At 38.6% G+C, this 13,208-nt stretch overlaps 2 protein-coding genes across 5 annotated transcripts; both read left to right on the forward strand.

Annotated features, from left to right (window-relative positions):
• The first annotated feature begins 1,602 nt into the window (after positions 1-1,602).
• LOC145781240 (uncharacterized) lies at positions 1,603-5,615 on the forward strand. Of its 4 annotated transcripts, none has more exons than XR_014290714.1 (6): positions 1,603-3,159; positions 3,535-3,624; positions 3,743-3,836; positions 3,956-4,102; positions 4,989-5,108; positions 5,472-5,609. XR_014290714.1 is itself a non-coding variant. In XM_082593017.1 (6 exons), exons 1-5 carry the CDS (start codon positions 3,046-3,048, stop codon positions 5,097-5,099), a joined length of 552 nt encoding a protein of 183 aa, XP_082449143.1. In that variant the 5' UTR covers positions 1,603-3,045; the 3' UTR covers positions 5,100-5,108; positions 5,472-5,609. The 4 variants fall into 4 exon arrangements, 2 of the variants coding, with proteins under 2 accessions (XP_082449143.1, XP_082449144.1); XR_014290715.1 differs by having other exon boundaries at positions 4,989-5,095; positions 5,472-5,552; XM_082593017.1 differs by having other exon boundaries at positions 3,956-4,098.
• LOC145781239 (uncharacterized) lies at positions 5,490-6,975 on the forward strand. The gene is made up of 2 exons (XM_082593016.1): positions 5,490-5,624; positions 5,796-6,975. The coding sequence occupies exon 2, from the start codon at positions 5,814-5,816 to the stop codon at positions 6,441-6,443; it is 630 nt and encodes a 209-aa protein (XP_082449142.1). The 5' UTR covers positions 5,490-5,624; positions 5,796-5,813; the 3' UTR covers positions 6,444-6,975.
• Positions 6,976-13,208: the final 6,233 nt, after the last annotated feature.

Here is a 13,208-nt window from a genome sequence, read left to right on the forward strand (position 1 = left end):
ATGACCAAAGCCTCAAATGAATTCACAAATGTCGCAATTGTTAACGACGACATATAATTGAGGATGTTAATGCACACACAAACTAGGGAAAGTATTGCTTGAAGAGTTAATTCCTGGGACAAAAATTGAAAACTGTAGGCTATGTTGAGCAGAAGCTGGTTTAGTGTGTTAAGGTGGTAAAAACTGTTAGCATGCGTCTACTTACATCCAACAAATAACGAAACTCTAAACTTCTCAGTTTGGTCGGGAAAAAAAGGGTTGCGAGGACAAATGGCAGGTCTCATCTAGGCAAGGGGAGGAGAGACACATGGATGATGATCTGGCCTAACAATAGTGGAAGTGCCATAGTGCATTGGCTATTTACAAAAAGTTTATACCGCACATGTTAAACAAAAATTATATATTTTGGGTACCGCAGCGGCAGAAAAAGTTGAGAAAAGATTTAGACAAAGGCAGTTGGAGCTAATTGAGCTAAACTTTTAAATGTGGCAGAGTGCAGACTTACACATTTCAGCTAGAAGTATGTTTGATTAAAGTAATTTCACAAAGTTATTGGGATTTATAGTACCGAAGATGAAGAGCAGTTTTTTTGTCGTATCCAGGCTCACGCCAGGTGGTTGAAGATTTAGATCAGAGGTGACGAACCTGCGGCCCGTCAAAGAGTTTTGTGAGGCCCGCAAAACTCTTTAACAATCGCTCATGCATTAAAGACATCTCAAAGCTGTTTTATGCATTCACTGGTACACCTTTCCTTTGCTATTTTCTTGCCCTAAACACTAACTTTCAAGGTATACAGTTAGAAAAAAGAAAGCTATAAGGCAAAGTTGTTAAAACACTATTCACCAACTTCACCTTGTATTTTTGGTCGATTCCAATATGTGACGTCATAGAATTTTGACAAGCGCTAAGTTGTGTGGCCCGATAACCATGTGTAATTGACAAAGTGGCCCGCGACCGCAAAAAGGTTCGTCACCCCTGATTTAGATTAAGTGAACGGGAAGACTTATACGACCATATGCTCGTTTCTGTGCAACAAGAAGTTTTGTTGCTGTTTCTCTGCATAGTCTTAAGTGGACTTCATGCCATCTTTCACAGAAGTGAACCACTACAACAACAATAATAATAATTGTATGCGCTGGCAAGTAAACACAGTGCGATGATCATTCATGATTTTGACGTTTTTACGTCACAGACAACGTAGCTTCTGATTGGCTCGAGGTTTTCTCGACAGTTAATGAAATTTTGCCGTTAAAGTGCTTACCCATCTATGCTGGCCAAACTATGTATCCTGTCAAAAATATATGCATCACAATGCACTATGTGTGACGCCATAGTTTCTCACTGTTACAAACTGGGTAATTTCGCTTTTACCACTCACGAACGAAACACACTATACAGTTGCACTGCTTCAATGTCTTTATATTTTCGGTTGTTGTAAAAGCAAATGCATTTTAGCTTTTATTTTATTTTTTTCTGAATTGAATGTAGGCCTAGAGCTACGCGCGGATTTATGGGAGGGGCCCAGGGGGCCCGGGCCCCCTCGAAATTTTGTGAAAAATTGTATGTTTCCGCATCAAATGGTTTGATATGCTTCTAAACAGCTGATATTAGTCCCTCGGCATCACAATTGATGAAAATGGTTGTTTTAATGTCTCTTTCTAGCATATCGTATATGTCGTAGTATCATTGTTCATATCTGTTTAGCTTTTTCTTTCTTTTTAATTGATTTTCAAATTTTCTGGCCCCCCCCGAAAAAAACTCTTAGATTCGCGCCTGCCTAGAGCCCTAGACCCTATGCTGAAACTTTTTCTTTCACTGCGGATGTTATGGCACAGGTTATCGTGTTGTATTCATGCAATTGTAAATTAGGTTATAGAAAGCTTTGATCTTAACGCTTTTGATCTTTTAAATCCAACCATTTAGCGTTTGAAGTGCAAAATTTGAAGGAATTGACCCAAGGATGAATACAGAGAGGAATTTTTGCGTACGTCCCCTCTTCCAGCCAAAATTGTCTAAAAACCTCAAAAAATGTGGCAAATGTTAAAGGCCTTTTGCTCGCGATTTTAGATTCGTTGAAATAACTTTTCGATTTTAAATCGTGCTGAATGGGCAAAAATTTTGCGCCTTCGGCGCGAAACATGCCACCTAAGACGTTGTATAAGAAACTGAAGCTTTCAGTAATGCGAAGGAGGGTCTGGGGGCAACCTCTCAGAAGTATATGTGATGCGATGATCCAATAAGCCCTCTGTCTATGTCAAAACATTGTTCCCGCCCCTGCTTAAATTACCCCCCCACTCTCAGGAAGTGTCCGGAGCCCCTGATTTCACTATTCGATAGTGCCCAAAAAAGCAATGACTTTCCGCTATCGATACTTAAAAAAAGCAACGAATAGCAATTACTAAAAATTGACTGGCCAAAAAAAGCCCAAAAACAAGCAACCCGCAAACTCAAAAAAAGGTACCAAAACTCGAAAAAAAAACAATCCCAAACTTGCGGGAAAACCGCAAGGTTTGCAACACTGTTAACGGCTCTCACTGGCATGGTTTTTCTCAACTGTGTTGCCGAAAAATTTTCCTTAATCCTTTAAAGTTCGAAAACCGGAAGGGGACTAGGTCGGATAGTAATCCGAAAACCAAATCTCGTAAATTCGTTTTGACGACAAAGTAAGTGAACAACAAAAAATGATTCAGCAGTTCTCCTAAATATCGATTAGTGAAAAACGAATAAGTTAATGATTTCGTTGCTTGCATAAAAAAGCAGTGAATAACGCGCATTCGATATTTATTTTTAAAAGGAATGGGTATAAGCATTCGATATTCAGAAAGCAACGAATAACGCTATCGAATAGTGACAACTAGTCGTTACTTCCAACCCTGATGACTACTTATGGTTTTTTGCTACCATCCTGATTGCGCCATAATCTAACCAATGGTTGTACAATGCATTGTTTTGACAATTACATTTGCTCTACTGGTTTGTTAATATATGGCGTTGTTGAAACTAAAATAAATTGAGTTGACTTCAGAGACACACCTTTGTAGATTTATGTCTGGCAACACCACTGATAATCAGTGTGGATTGTGGTTTGTGGACTGGAAGAGCCAGGGGAGTCACCGTCAGGGGACATACCATAAGATTATAATAAGTAGAACGGAATGGGTAGGAATTGTTTTGAAAACTTGAAGCTAATTGCAAACACTGATGCTTATGATCTGTAAAGTCAAATTGTAATGGATAGAAAAGCTGTCTTTAAGCGGATGACTGTTAATCAGGATTTCAACCAAGTCTACAACTCTACATGCAACCAATCTATATTGAACTCATCCTTTCCATCAGGCAACTATAATGGTGTTATACATCAAATTTAGTTTAAGATGCGAGTTTGGATAAGAATTGGTTTTAGATTAAAAATTTTCATATTTCACTTTTCATCCGTTATGCTAGATTTCTTCTGAACTAAAATGGGAATATTTATTTTGCAAATCTTGATGTGAGAAACTGTCGCTATCAATTAACTGTTTTATGCATTTGAAGGCTGATCGACAAGTAACTTGCATAAGTACTGAAGCTCCCGTGGAACAGAATGGAATGAATGAAGACCTGGATCAAGGTTTTGATATAAAGGTGCAATCGTAAAAAGCTTATTCGTTCTTGTGTAATATATATTATGTTCACTTTCCAATCAACTGAATAAATTTTGGCTTCTTTCATAATCTTTCTTTTATTAACGTTATATTTCCAGTGGTTTTCTTCTTGGGAAGATACCATGAAAGCCGTGGAAGAATATGAAAAGAAAACAACAACCAAGTTTATAAAACGAAGAAAATGCAAATATGGTGATTCTCATGTCAAACATCATTAACTCATTATGTACTATGTAGTATGCTAAATGGCCGTTTGAAAATGTCATGTGTTATAATATTCCATGTTGTTATTTCATATTTGCACGTTATAGGTGGTTCAAAAAGACATGTTAAATGGGATGATACGTGTTGGATGCCTATTATTCCTATAAGCCACCACTACTGGGAATGTCAGCATGCTAAAGATCGTAACAAAGCAAGGAACGACAAGCAAAGATCACTAGAACGTGTTTTTGTTAGTAGGTTCTCTTCTTTTTAAACTTCCTAATGATGCGCATTTTTATATAACGTCATATCTGTTTCACACTTTGGTCTTAGCGCTTTCCAGTTGGACTGGCGAACCTTTGGTTTACTGGACTAATCTGAATATATACTGCTTGCTATAGCCTACCAATTATTTTAATTGTTTAAATATTTTAGCTTTATTTCACAAGTTATTATGATATTCGTTTTTTTCTGTAAAATCTTTTTTATCTGATGAGGTTAGCCCAGACGTATCGTTTGACTTTGAAAGAGAGTAGCTTTGATATCATATGATGTTTATGACTGATTCTCCTTTCGATTATACTTTTTATGCCTTGGTACAAAGTTGCTTTCAGGAAGCAATCTTTAGTTTCATCAAAAGCAACTTCACTACTCCTGTATAGCCCATAAGAAAATGTTTGAAGGCAAAACCACGGCAAATTAGCTTTGTTTTGAAAGGAAGTTTTCCTTCGAAGTACTTTTTTTTACAAACTATGTGGTAAGACACAAACAATTTTTTTTTAAGTTTCAGACAAGCTCACAATAAATTCAAAAAGCCACACATTCACAAACTTCTACAAGAGGTTGCCAGTTGTCACCTCTGTATTAAATAGCCTGTAGCCTATAGTGAAAAGTGTTTGGGTGTTCATCAGGACAATTAACGTTTTTATCAGTAGGCTATATCTTTGTAAATTTCATTTTGTATGTTATTCGTTCTGATGATGCGCATTGTCATGGTGCGCGAAACGTCAGTGAAGCAATAAATCAACCTGTTTGTTGTTGCTTTTACTTTCATCAGATGAACGTTGCAACTAGTGCTAGAAACGATAAATAGCCTAATTTTTTTTTTACAATACAGTGTTAAACTGGCGATTATTTCAGTTATTGGACCCTACACACTCTCCAAGGCAAAGGAAAATGTTTCAATGTACTAAGAAATGCGACTGCCCAGCTAGTTTAACTCTCTCAGAAGCTTTCAGATTTCCTCAGTAGGCCTATAAGGTTTGCCATTTCGATTTATGGTTTAATTCGCACTTTGTTCAAATAATTTTTCGCTGGAGCAACGAAAAATTGTCATCTTCATATGAGAGTGTGACTACGCTTATCCGTTGCATTTAGTTCAGCGACTGCAGCTTGTAACATGTTTACAAATTCATGTAGTAAACGCGTTTACCCATCAACCATTTTTTTTGGCTATTTTAAGTGCATTTCTAATGTAAATCGTTCTTGAATTTTCTTTAGCAAGAGAACGCACTGAGCAAGTGCGCATTCAAAGAAATAAATGTGGCACTGTCTCAGCTAATAAATTGTAACTAAACCATCTCTACATACCAACTGTATTAATTGAACTCACGTTTTTAATAGTTTACGCCTGAGATTACCTTGTACCAGAAAAAGGTGGCTGCAAAGGTAATAAAGAGAGGCTTCACTGAAGATGGAACTCCAATCATCAAGGAGTACTCTTGTCGCGTCAGGTTCCCCAACAAAGAGGATCATACCGGTCACGAAATTGGAGAAGTCAGTCTTTCTGATGTTTTGTTCTGCTGAGTTTTGAATAAACTCGACGGTTTTCAGGAAATGTTAACCATCACCTAATTGGTGGGTAACAAGTATTGCTAACTACGTGCAAATGCAGCCGGCTAAAAAAAACAGTTAAAAACTAAATTTAAAATGATCTTATTCTTGTAGGTGGCAGGATATTCACAAATGACTGACCCTAGGATTGTTTCCAAAATTGGTGAACTGGTCCAGGACGGAGTACGTTCTCTACCTCAAGTGAAAAGCGCCATTTTGTCCTACACCAAGTCAGAGCTCCTGAAGGATTGTGTTGTCCCAACATCAAACGTAAGGTACTTTCCCTCTCCAAACGTTATCAAAGATCACTTCTATCGAGCAATGTTGAAGACGAAAACTGCCGCAGTCAATCAGCAACACACCGCGACCATTCGCAACCAGAGCAGAGAAACAACAGAGGTGGTGAGGGAACCGCCTTTTAACATTTTGCTGGAAATTATCCAGGCACCGCCAATCAAACTTGAAGGTAACACTGAAGACACTGCGCACTCAGACGAGGAGTTTGTCTCGGTGGAAAAGTATGTTGAAGAAGCCGGTAAATTATTTTCTGACATCAAAAACGCGATGTACCACGTTTCCGATGAGAACTCACTACAAACAACAATTGAAACTCTTAAGAATCTTTACGAATATTTATACGGCGAGTGTTCTCAGGGAAATGGCTCACGCGATGCAAGCAACTCATCACACAGAAAGCGGAAAGTAACAGAAAATGTTGGTGAAAGGGGTACTCGACCTCAAAAGCGCTCCAAAACAAAGTAGTATTTTACTAAGCAGTGTACTTGTATTGTTAGTTTTTGACAGTAGCCTATGGTTACACTCAGGCTATGTATTCAGCAGTAGCGTAGCCAGAAATTTTGAAAGGGGGGGTTTTGACAACCCAGCGGCGGGGGGTCTGGGGGGCCTCCCTCAGAAAATTTTGAAAAATTACTTTGAAGTTGGTGCATTCTGAGAGCATTTTCAACAAATATGTGGGTATGAATATTCCTGTAAAGTGGTGCTGTCCGAGATGTTTGAATGTTTGGTATTGGCAAAACTCGCTCTTTTAATGCAGTTTTGTTTAAAATTAGGCAATTTTTTTAGACTGAAAGCATCATTCTCAATATCGTGACGTCACACGCGTGCCAAAGGGGGGGGTTTGTAACCCCCAACCCCCCCCCCCCCCCCCTTGGCTACGCCACTGGTATTCAGTAGGAAATTTCTCAATCATTGCATGCAGTACAATAATACAAAAGTTTAAGTTTCGATTTCTCACCTGTGTTGGTAGACAATAGACACACATGCTTGCACGGTAGTTTCACGCTTTACTATTTGTCTTTAGGCTATCATTTCGTATAGTCTGAAGGTTCTGCATCATCAAAAATCTTGCCGTTATAGAAAGGTTGGAAAACCTTTAGTTAGAAAATTTGTTCGTTTTCACTTAAATATCGAGTTGGTGCTAGCCTCTTGTTTTTCTGTTCGAATTGTGCAACTGCTTTCTTGGAGAAGATCTGATCAGAAGAGTGATGCCAACGAAATAATTTAAAAAAAACTCTAAAGTAGAAACAGACTTCATAATTCTGCTCAGCAGCTGCGTTGAAAATTATTGAACTGAAAAACTGCACAAAAACATAACATTGGTGAAATAATCGGCATCTAATTTTTAACAAAATTCAACGTTGTTAAAGAAATTTGACAGTTCTGGTAAGGTAAAAACAAGAAACAGACCTTACTTAGAAAACTTACTTAGATTTCCAGACCTTAGTGAAGTGTTTGCTGTTTAGACACTTTTTTTTAGGGACACACCTTTGTAGATTCATGTCTGGCAACACCACTGTCAATCAGTGTGTGGAGGAGGCTGGAGATTGGAGAATCAAGAATCAGCGTCAGGGGACATACCATAAGATTATAATAAGTAGAACGGAATGGGTAGGAATTGATTGTGAAAACTTGAAGCTAATTGCAAACACTGGTGCTTATGATCTATAAATTCAAATTGTTATGGATAAAAAAGCTGTCTTTAAGCGGATGAGTTGTAGCAGAAGCAGACCCCATGCTAGTGGGTGCTCTTCCACAAGACGCCCTGTTGGTCAACCGGACAAAATGATGACGTCATATCACGTCACACACATTGGAATGGACTATTATGAAGGAGGAAGTGCGGGGTGGAAATGCAATGAAACACACCAGAAGGAAATTGTCTCCCATTTATTGATTTGTTGTTCAATTTAAACAAATGTGCAATCGTTGAAAAGCACAAGCATAGATCTAACCAACTATGTTAATACCAAGTCCCAAAATACTACTAGCTCCATCTGGTGGCCACCTAAACTTGACCAAATTCAAACCATTATGAAAAGTTTATTTGCAATGATAAAAACATTAAACGACAACCAATTAAAAGAACATGTTACTGTTTATTGAAGGGCTAACTTTCATGTTTATACCTTATTTAATATATGAGCAATCGTTGTTCGAAGATAACCCCCCAACGAAGCTTTTGGCCAATCGATCGTCTTCCAGTTCACGCCCTGCGTGATCACGATAATTAATTGTCTCCCATTTATTCATTTCTTCCTCAATTTCAACAGATTTGCTATCGTTGAAAAGCACAAGCATAGATCTAACCAACTAAATTAATACCAAGTCCCAAAATACTACTAGCTGTATCTAGTGGCCACCTAAACTTGACCAAATGCAAACCATCACCAAAACTTCATTTTACACGTTAAACAATCTAAATCAAATCCAATTAAAAGAACATGTTACTGTTTATTGAAGGGCTAACTTTCATTCTTATACCTTATTTAATATACGAGCAATCGTTGTTCGAAGACAGCCTCCCAAAGAAGCTTTTGCACAATGCATTTCAATGACGAATCGATCGTCTTTCTGGATTCACATTGCATGATCGCGATAATTAATTGTCTCCCATTTATATTGAAAAAATGCTAAAGTCACAGAAAGGATTAGGATCAGGCACACAAATAGCCTAATTGGTGGTGTAATGGCTTGTCCGAATCAAGTAATGTAACAAACACTGATCAATAGGAAAGCGATGTGTGCTCTAGAGCGGTGTAGGACTTTGATCAGGGGCGCCGGAACGATTTTTGACTGGGGGGGGGCAAGTTTACGAAAAAGGGGCACATTTGTTTACTAAAAGGCCAATTTTTTTCAAGTTTTAAGATAAGATTTAGCGATAATACTAATCTATCAGCTCACTATGTATTGAGTAATGATAGCCTACAAGTGTCCGGTATACAAAGAAAGGCATCATGCTATGTTATAATGATGTAACCTACTGAAGTCTTAAAGCAGCCTGCGGCCTTGGTCGCTAAGTAGTGCTTGAATGACTGCCGGTGCTACCTCCTCAATCGGCCAAGTTTGGCCGCCGGTCTCTTCTAGCCAATCATTTAATTTCGCAATAGAATGATCGTAGATTAACTGTCGAAAATATGTAGTATCAAAGAGTGACGCAAAATTAGGTCAGCGCGTCATAATCGCCACTGTTACATTGTGCGAGAATATTTGTTATTGATGGAATATATCCATCTGCGATCAGCCGATTACCAGCTATAAGTCTTGTTTGTAATTCCTGACGTTTATTTTAACAAAGTGTGAATCCGAAGTGCTAATTTACATCGGCTGGCAATATTGTCGTTTTTATGTCGATTCGATGTTGTCGGACATTGAATCGTTGTTAAAAAGGAGAACTAGGTTAATTGACATCCGAAGGGAAAACATTTTTTGATCATATTTTGCAAAAATTATGCTTCTTTTAGTAATGTCATTCACATCATTGAAATACTTATTTTTATTACCTTGCCGTCATCGTCAACACAATCATGTCGAACGTTGTTTTTCGTTGCTAAAAAGAATTCTAGGGGAGTGGCGAACTTCTTTAAAATCAGCCACATTGGAGACACTCGTGCGAGTGTCGTTAGATGGTCCCGCAGTACTGAATACAATCCCGATAAAGCAGTTACTGCGTGGTGCAACGATTCTATTGTAGGACGTCGCCCAGGCCCAGACTTCAACAACGCTAAGTGATCACTTTAGCATTGTTGCAAGTTTAATTCTATTTACTTGTACTATCGTTATTATTGTTTTGTATTTTGGCCTCCAAGCACTCAGATTTGGCCGCTGAGAAGGACCTTCCGGTAGGCCACGATGGCAACCGAAAAAAACTAGTTTTAAGGCCTGTAGGCTACTATGTTGCAAAATTTTGTGTCGTAAATATTACTTTGAGGCAAAAATGAAAGATTATAATTAGGCTAAAAGCGAATAGCAGAAATTGTTATAAGCTTATTGCAAAATGTGCAGTAGCTTACATGACTTTAAAAGGGCACCATTGCCCCCTCTTCCCCCCCTTCTGCAGAAAAATTGAGGGCAGGGGGGCATCCGCCCCCCCTGCCCCCCCCCCCCCCGCTTCCGGCGCCCCTGACTTTGATCCTTTTGGAGGTCATGGAAGAATTCTTATCACTCAGCCCTCAGTCGACATCAACTGGAAAAGTTCGGTTGAGGAAGCAAGTGATGTCAGCTCTAAGTGCAGGAGCCAGAAAATTGTTCCTATTTGGATGGAGAAACTTCTGCAAATAATAAAAAGCAACAACAACCAGCGAGACAGTGGGTGCGGATACTTATGTTTTGTTCAATGCTTAGCCAAGAAATTTTTTCACAACACATAGGCTAAGCCTAATAAACCTAGGCTTAAATATGGATCAAAGGTAAGTAACGAAACCGTAATGAAATGACTTGGGCTTGCATTCTCGTGTTCTTTCATTACCACACGAAGTCATTTTCCCAAAGGCATCCGTGTGTGTAAACAAAATGATTCATAGGCACAAACCTTAAACGTTGACACACAAAAATCATGTTACAAACGTACGGTAAGTTAAAAAAATTATTTTGTTTCATCTGACATTGCACTTTTGTTAGCCTAGTTTGTTTGTTATAGAATAAATATCACAAAGTATGTGGGCAGCAACTCTTTTTTATCATTAGGTAGCCCTGAAAAGGGTTGTTTTTTTGGAAAGTGGACGATGTGGCGGCTACAGTAAGGGGTAGGACTCCTTTATGGCGCGGAGAACTTCCGGAAAATGTCGTCCCCGTGGAAACTGATGTCGCCACATAAATTCATCAAGATACCCAGGTATCATGTGCCTTGTGGTGCCACCCATTCTTTTAAATTTCCGTTTACAATTCAGCCACAGGTTTTCAATGTGGTTCGTATGAACCCCTGTGACCGAAACATAATGATGGTGATGGTTGACCGTTTGGTGGCGATATTCACGATCTAAAAAAATACGAAAGCAACTTTAAATAAATTTCAGCATAAAATGCTTGCTGCAACGGTTTCCAAATAGAAATAACAAAAACATGTTAAATTGGTAAATTTATTTTTAATGGATGCATAATTCTTTTGACATGAGCCATCGTGCTTTTTGAAAAGGAGCTGCGCAGTTAAGTGGCGAGGTCAGTTGATTGTTTTTTCTGCTCCCAAAGTAACTTTAAATAGTTAACTGTTGTTAACAGTTTCTACACTATGAATAAGTTGTATCAAGTGGGACCTGGCATGACAGTTTAAGCCATATGGTTGGGTCTGATGCTATCATAACAGAAAAGTACACATTGTACTGTGATATGTCTTCAGACAAGCTAAACACAAACTGGTGGTTGAGTGACCAATGGGACTGTGCAAGCAATCACTTTTGGGACATATTCCTACGTTATTTTAAGGCTGAAAGGAATTTTTTTCACTTAAAAAGTATTTTTCACTAGAGATGTAGATAAGAGCTACAGCTTTATTTTGTACAATCTTGAAAAGCCTTATTACACTACACTTTGTTATAGATCATGGCAAAAGTATATACCTTTTTAGATTTCAATTCATTGAACCTTTAAAGTGTCTTATTTTATCATGTCTGAAAAGAAAAGCGGGTCTATTTATTGATGAAAACTAAGAAAACAAGTTCTGCTTCTTTTTCTCTTGAGTCTCTTTTATTCCATCATACCCTTGACAATCAATTGATGTATCTAGCAAAGTCTCCCCTGGGACATAGCCCCTTGTCCCATTGATCATGTATGTAAGCAACCTATGGGACAGTTGTCTGACACTTTTTAATGATGAAAAAAAACAATAAAGAATATTAGCCTACAGTCATCACTGTTTTGATTTCATGTTATGAAACAATGACTAAACTTTGCAATAAAATTGCTTTAGTTCATGATTTGCTTTAAAATAACGTTTTATTCGAAATAATGTCATATTCGTCCCATAGGTGCCACATCTCCCCTACACATTTTTACTCTCAGTACACCTAGTCTACACAAATGTTTAATCTACATGCATTTTATGTACTTCATCCAATCCATTTAATGTTTAACATAATCTACGTTAAGTGTTTACATGTTAGTGGATGTCATTTTAAAATAGAACTACAATAAACACTTACTAGACAAGTTAGAGTATGCACCCCATTCATCGGAATGAATCTCTGTTCCTGGTGCGATGTGGCGTAGAATTTCTGCCTCCAGTGTAGCCCTGTCCCGCCGCGGTACCATTACGATGAAGCATTCTTTAATAGCACAATTTTACTAGGGATATCTACAGGCATTGAGAAGCAAAAGAACGTGCCCTAAGGAGGGTGGGTTAAATAAAAGTGTTGTCAAATATTCCTTCAAATCCCAAGCCCAAGTGATATTGCTCACCTGCTCGAACGTAGTTGACTAGGCGTAGGCCTAGTTGTAGTGCGTAAACATGCACATAATATATAACTTACTTTGTTGTGGTGTCAATCCCGCCGAAGATCCACTGCTGTGGCACTGGGCGCCTTTGTGAATTTCCTCGTTTTCGTCTGGCCACCAAGGACTCATCGATAGCGACGATGTGGCCAGGCCCACCGATTTGATGCTGATTCCTCAACAAATCCTCCAAACAGATCTGTACGTTATCAACAAATGGCGAATATTCGTGTTCATCAATAGTGATGGTATGGCCTGAAGCCACATAGTATGCTTTTCGTACAAGCACGAATATTTGTTGTTCCAAAACCGTTTGTGTTGGAATATTTTGCTTGGAGACCCAGGGCCTATGAAAGGGGGGTACTGAGAGTACGGCGTACCCTTGAGGACCCAGGCCTGTGATTGTTGGGAGCAGAGTGGGAGGCCCGAAATTGTGATTTTATACTTTACGCGAAAAAATGATGGTTAAAACCACCCTAAACGACTAAATTCAAGCACAAAAGTTGTTATCTTTAGTCCTGGGGGGCCCGTAATGTAGCAAAAGGGCCCGGAAAAGTAATTGAGTGCATTGCGCGCAAATTAGGGGCCCAAAGTGGTGATTTAATGCTTTACGTGCAAAAATGTTCCGTTTTAAAGCACCCAAAATTAAATCGTAAAAGTTGGTTTTTCTCCTGTTCGGGGGGGGGGGGGGTGGGGGTGGGGGACATAGGGAAGCAAAAGCAGGGTTGAGAAAAAGCCGGGCTGTTTCTAAAAAGCTCGGGTGTTTTTGGGCTTTATTTAATTTTATTTTTTTTATTATTATTT

Source organism: Aplidium turbinatum, chromosome 12 (genome assembly GCF_918807975.1).
Source record: "Aplidium turbinatum chromosome 12, kaAplTurb1.1, whole genome shotgun sequence".
Classification (NCBI taxonomy): Eukaryota; Metazoa; Chordata; class Ascidiacea; order Aplousobranchia; family Polyclinidae; genus Aplidium; species Aplidium turbinatum.

Excerpts from the sequence above, each read along its gene's own strand:
- LOC145781239 (XM_082593016.1), top strand. The coding sequence starts at position 5,814 with ATGACTGACCCTAGGATTGTTTCCAAAATTGGTGAACTGGTCCAGGAC.
- LOC145781240 (XM_082593017.1), top strand. The coding sequence starts at position 3,046 with ATGTCTGGCAACACCACTGATAATCAGTGTGGATTGTGGTTTGTGGAC. Across the intron at positions 3,625-3,742 it reads ATCAAGGTTTTGATATAAAG|TGGTTTTCTTCTTGGGAAGA; the intron begins GTGCAATCGTAA and ends TTATATTTCCAG. Across the intron at positions 3,837-3,955 it reads ACGAAGAAAATGCAAATATG|GTGGTTCAAAAAGACATGTT; the intron begins GTGATTCTCATG and ends TGCACGTTATAG.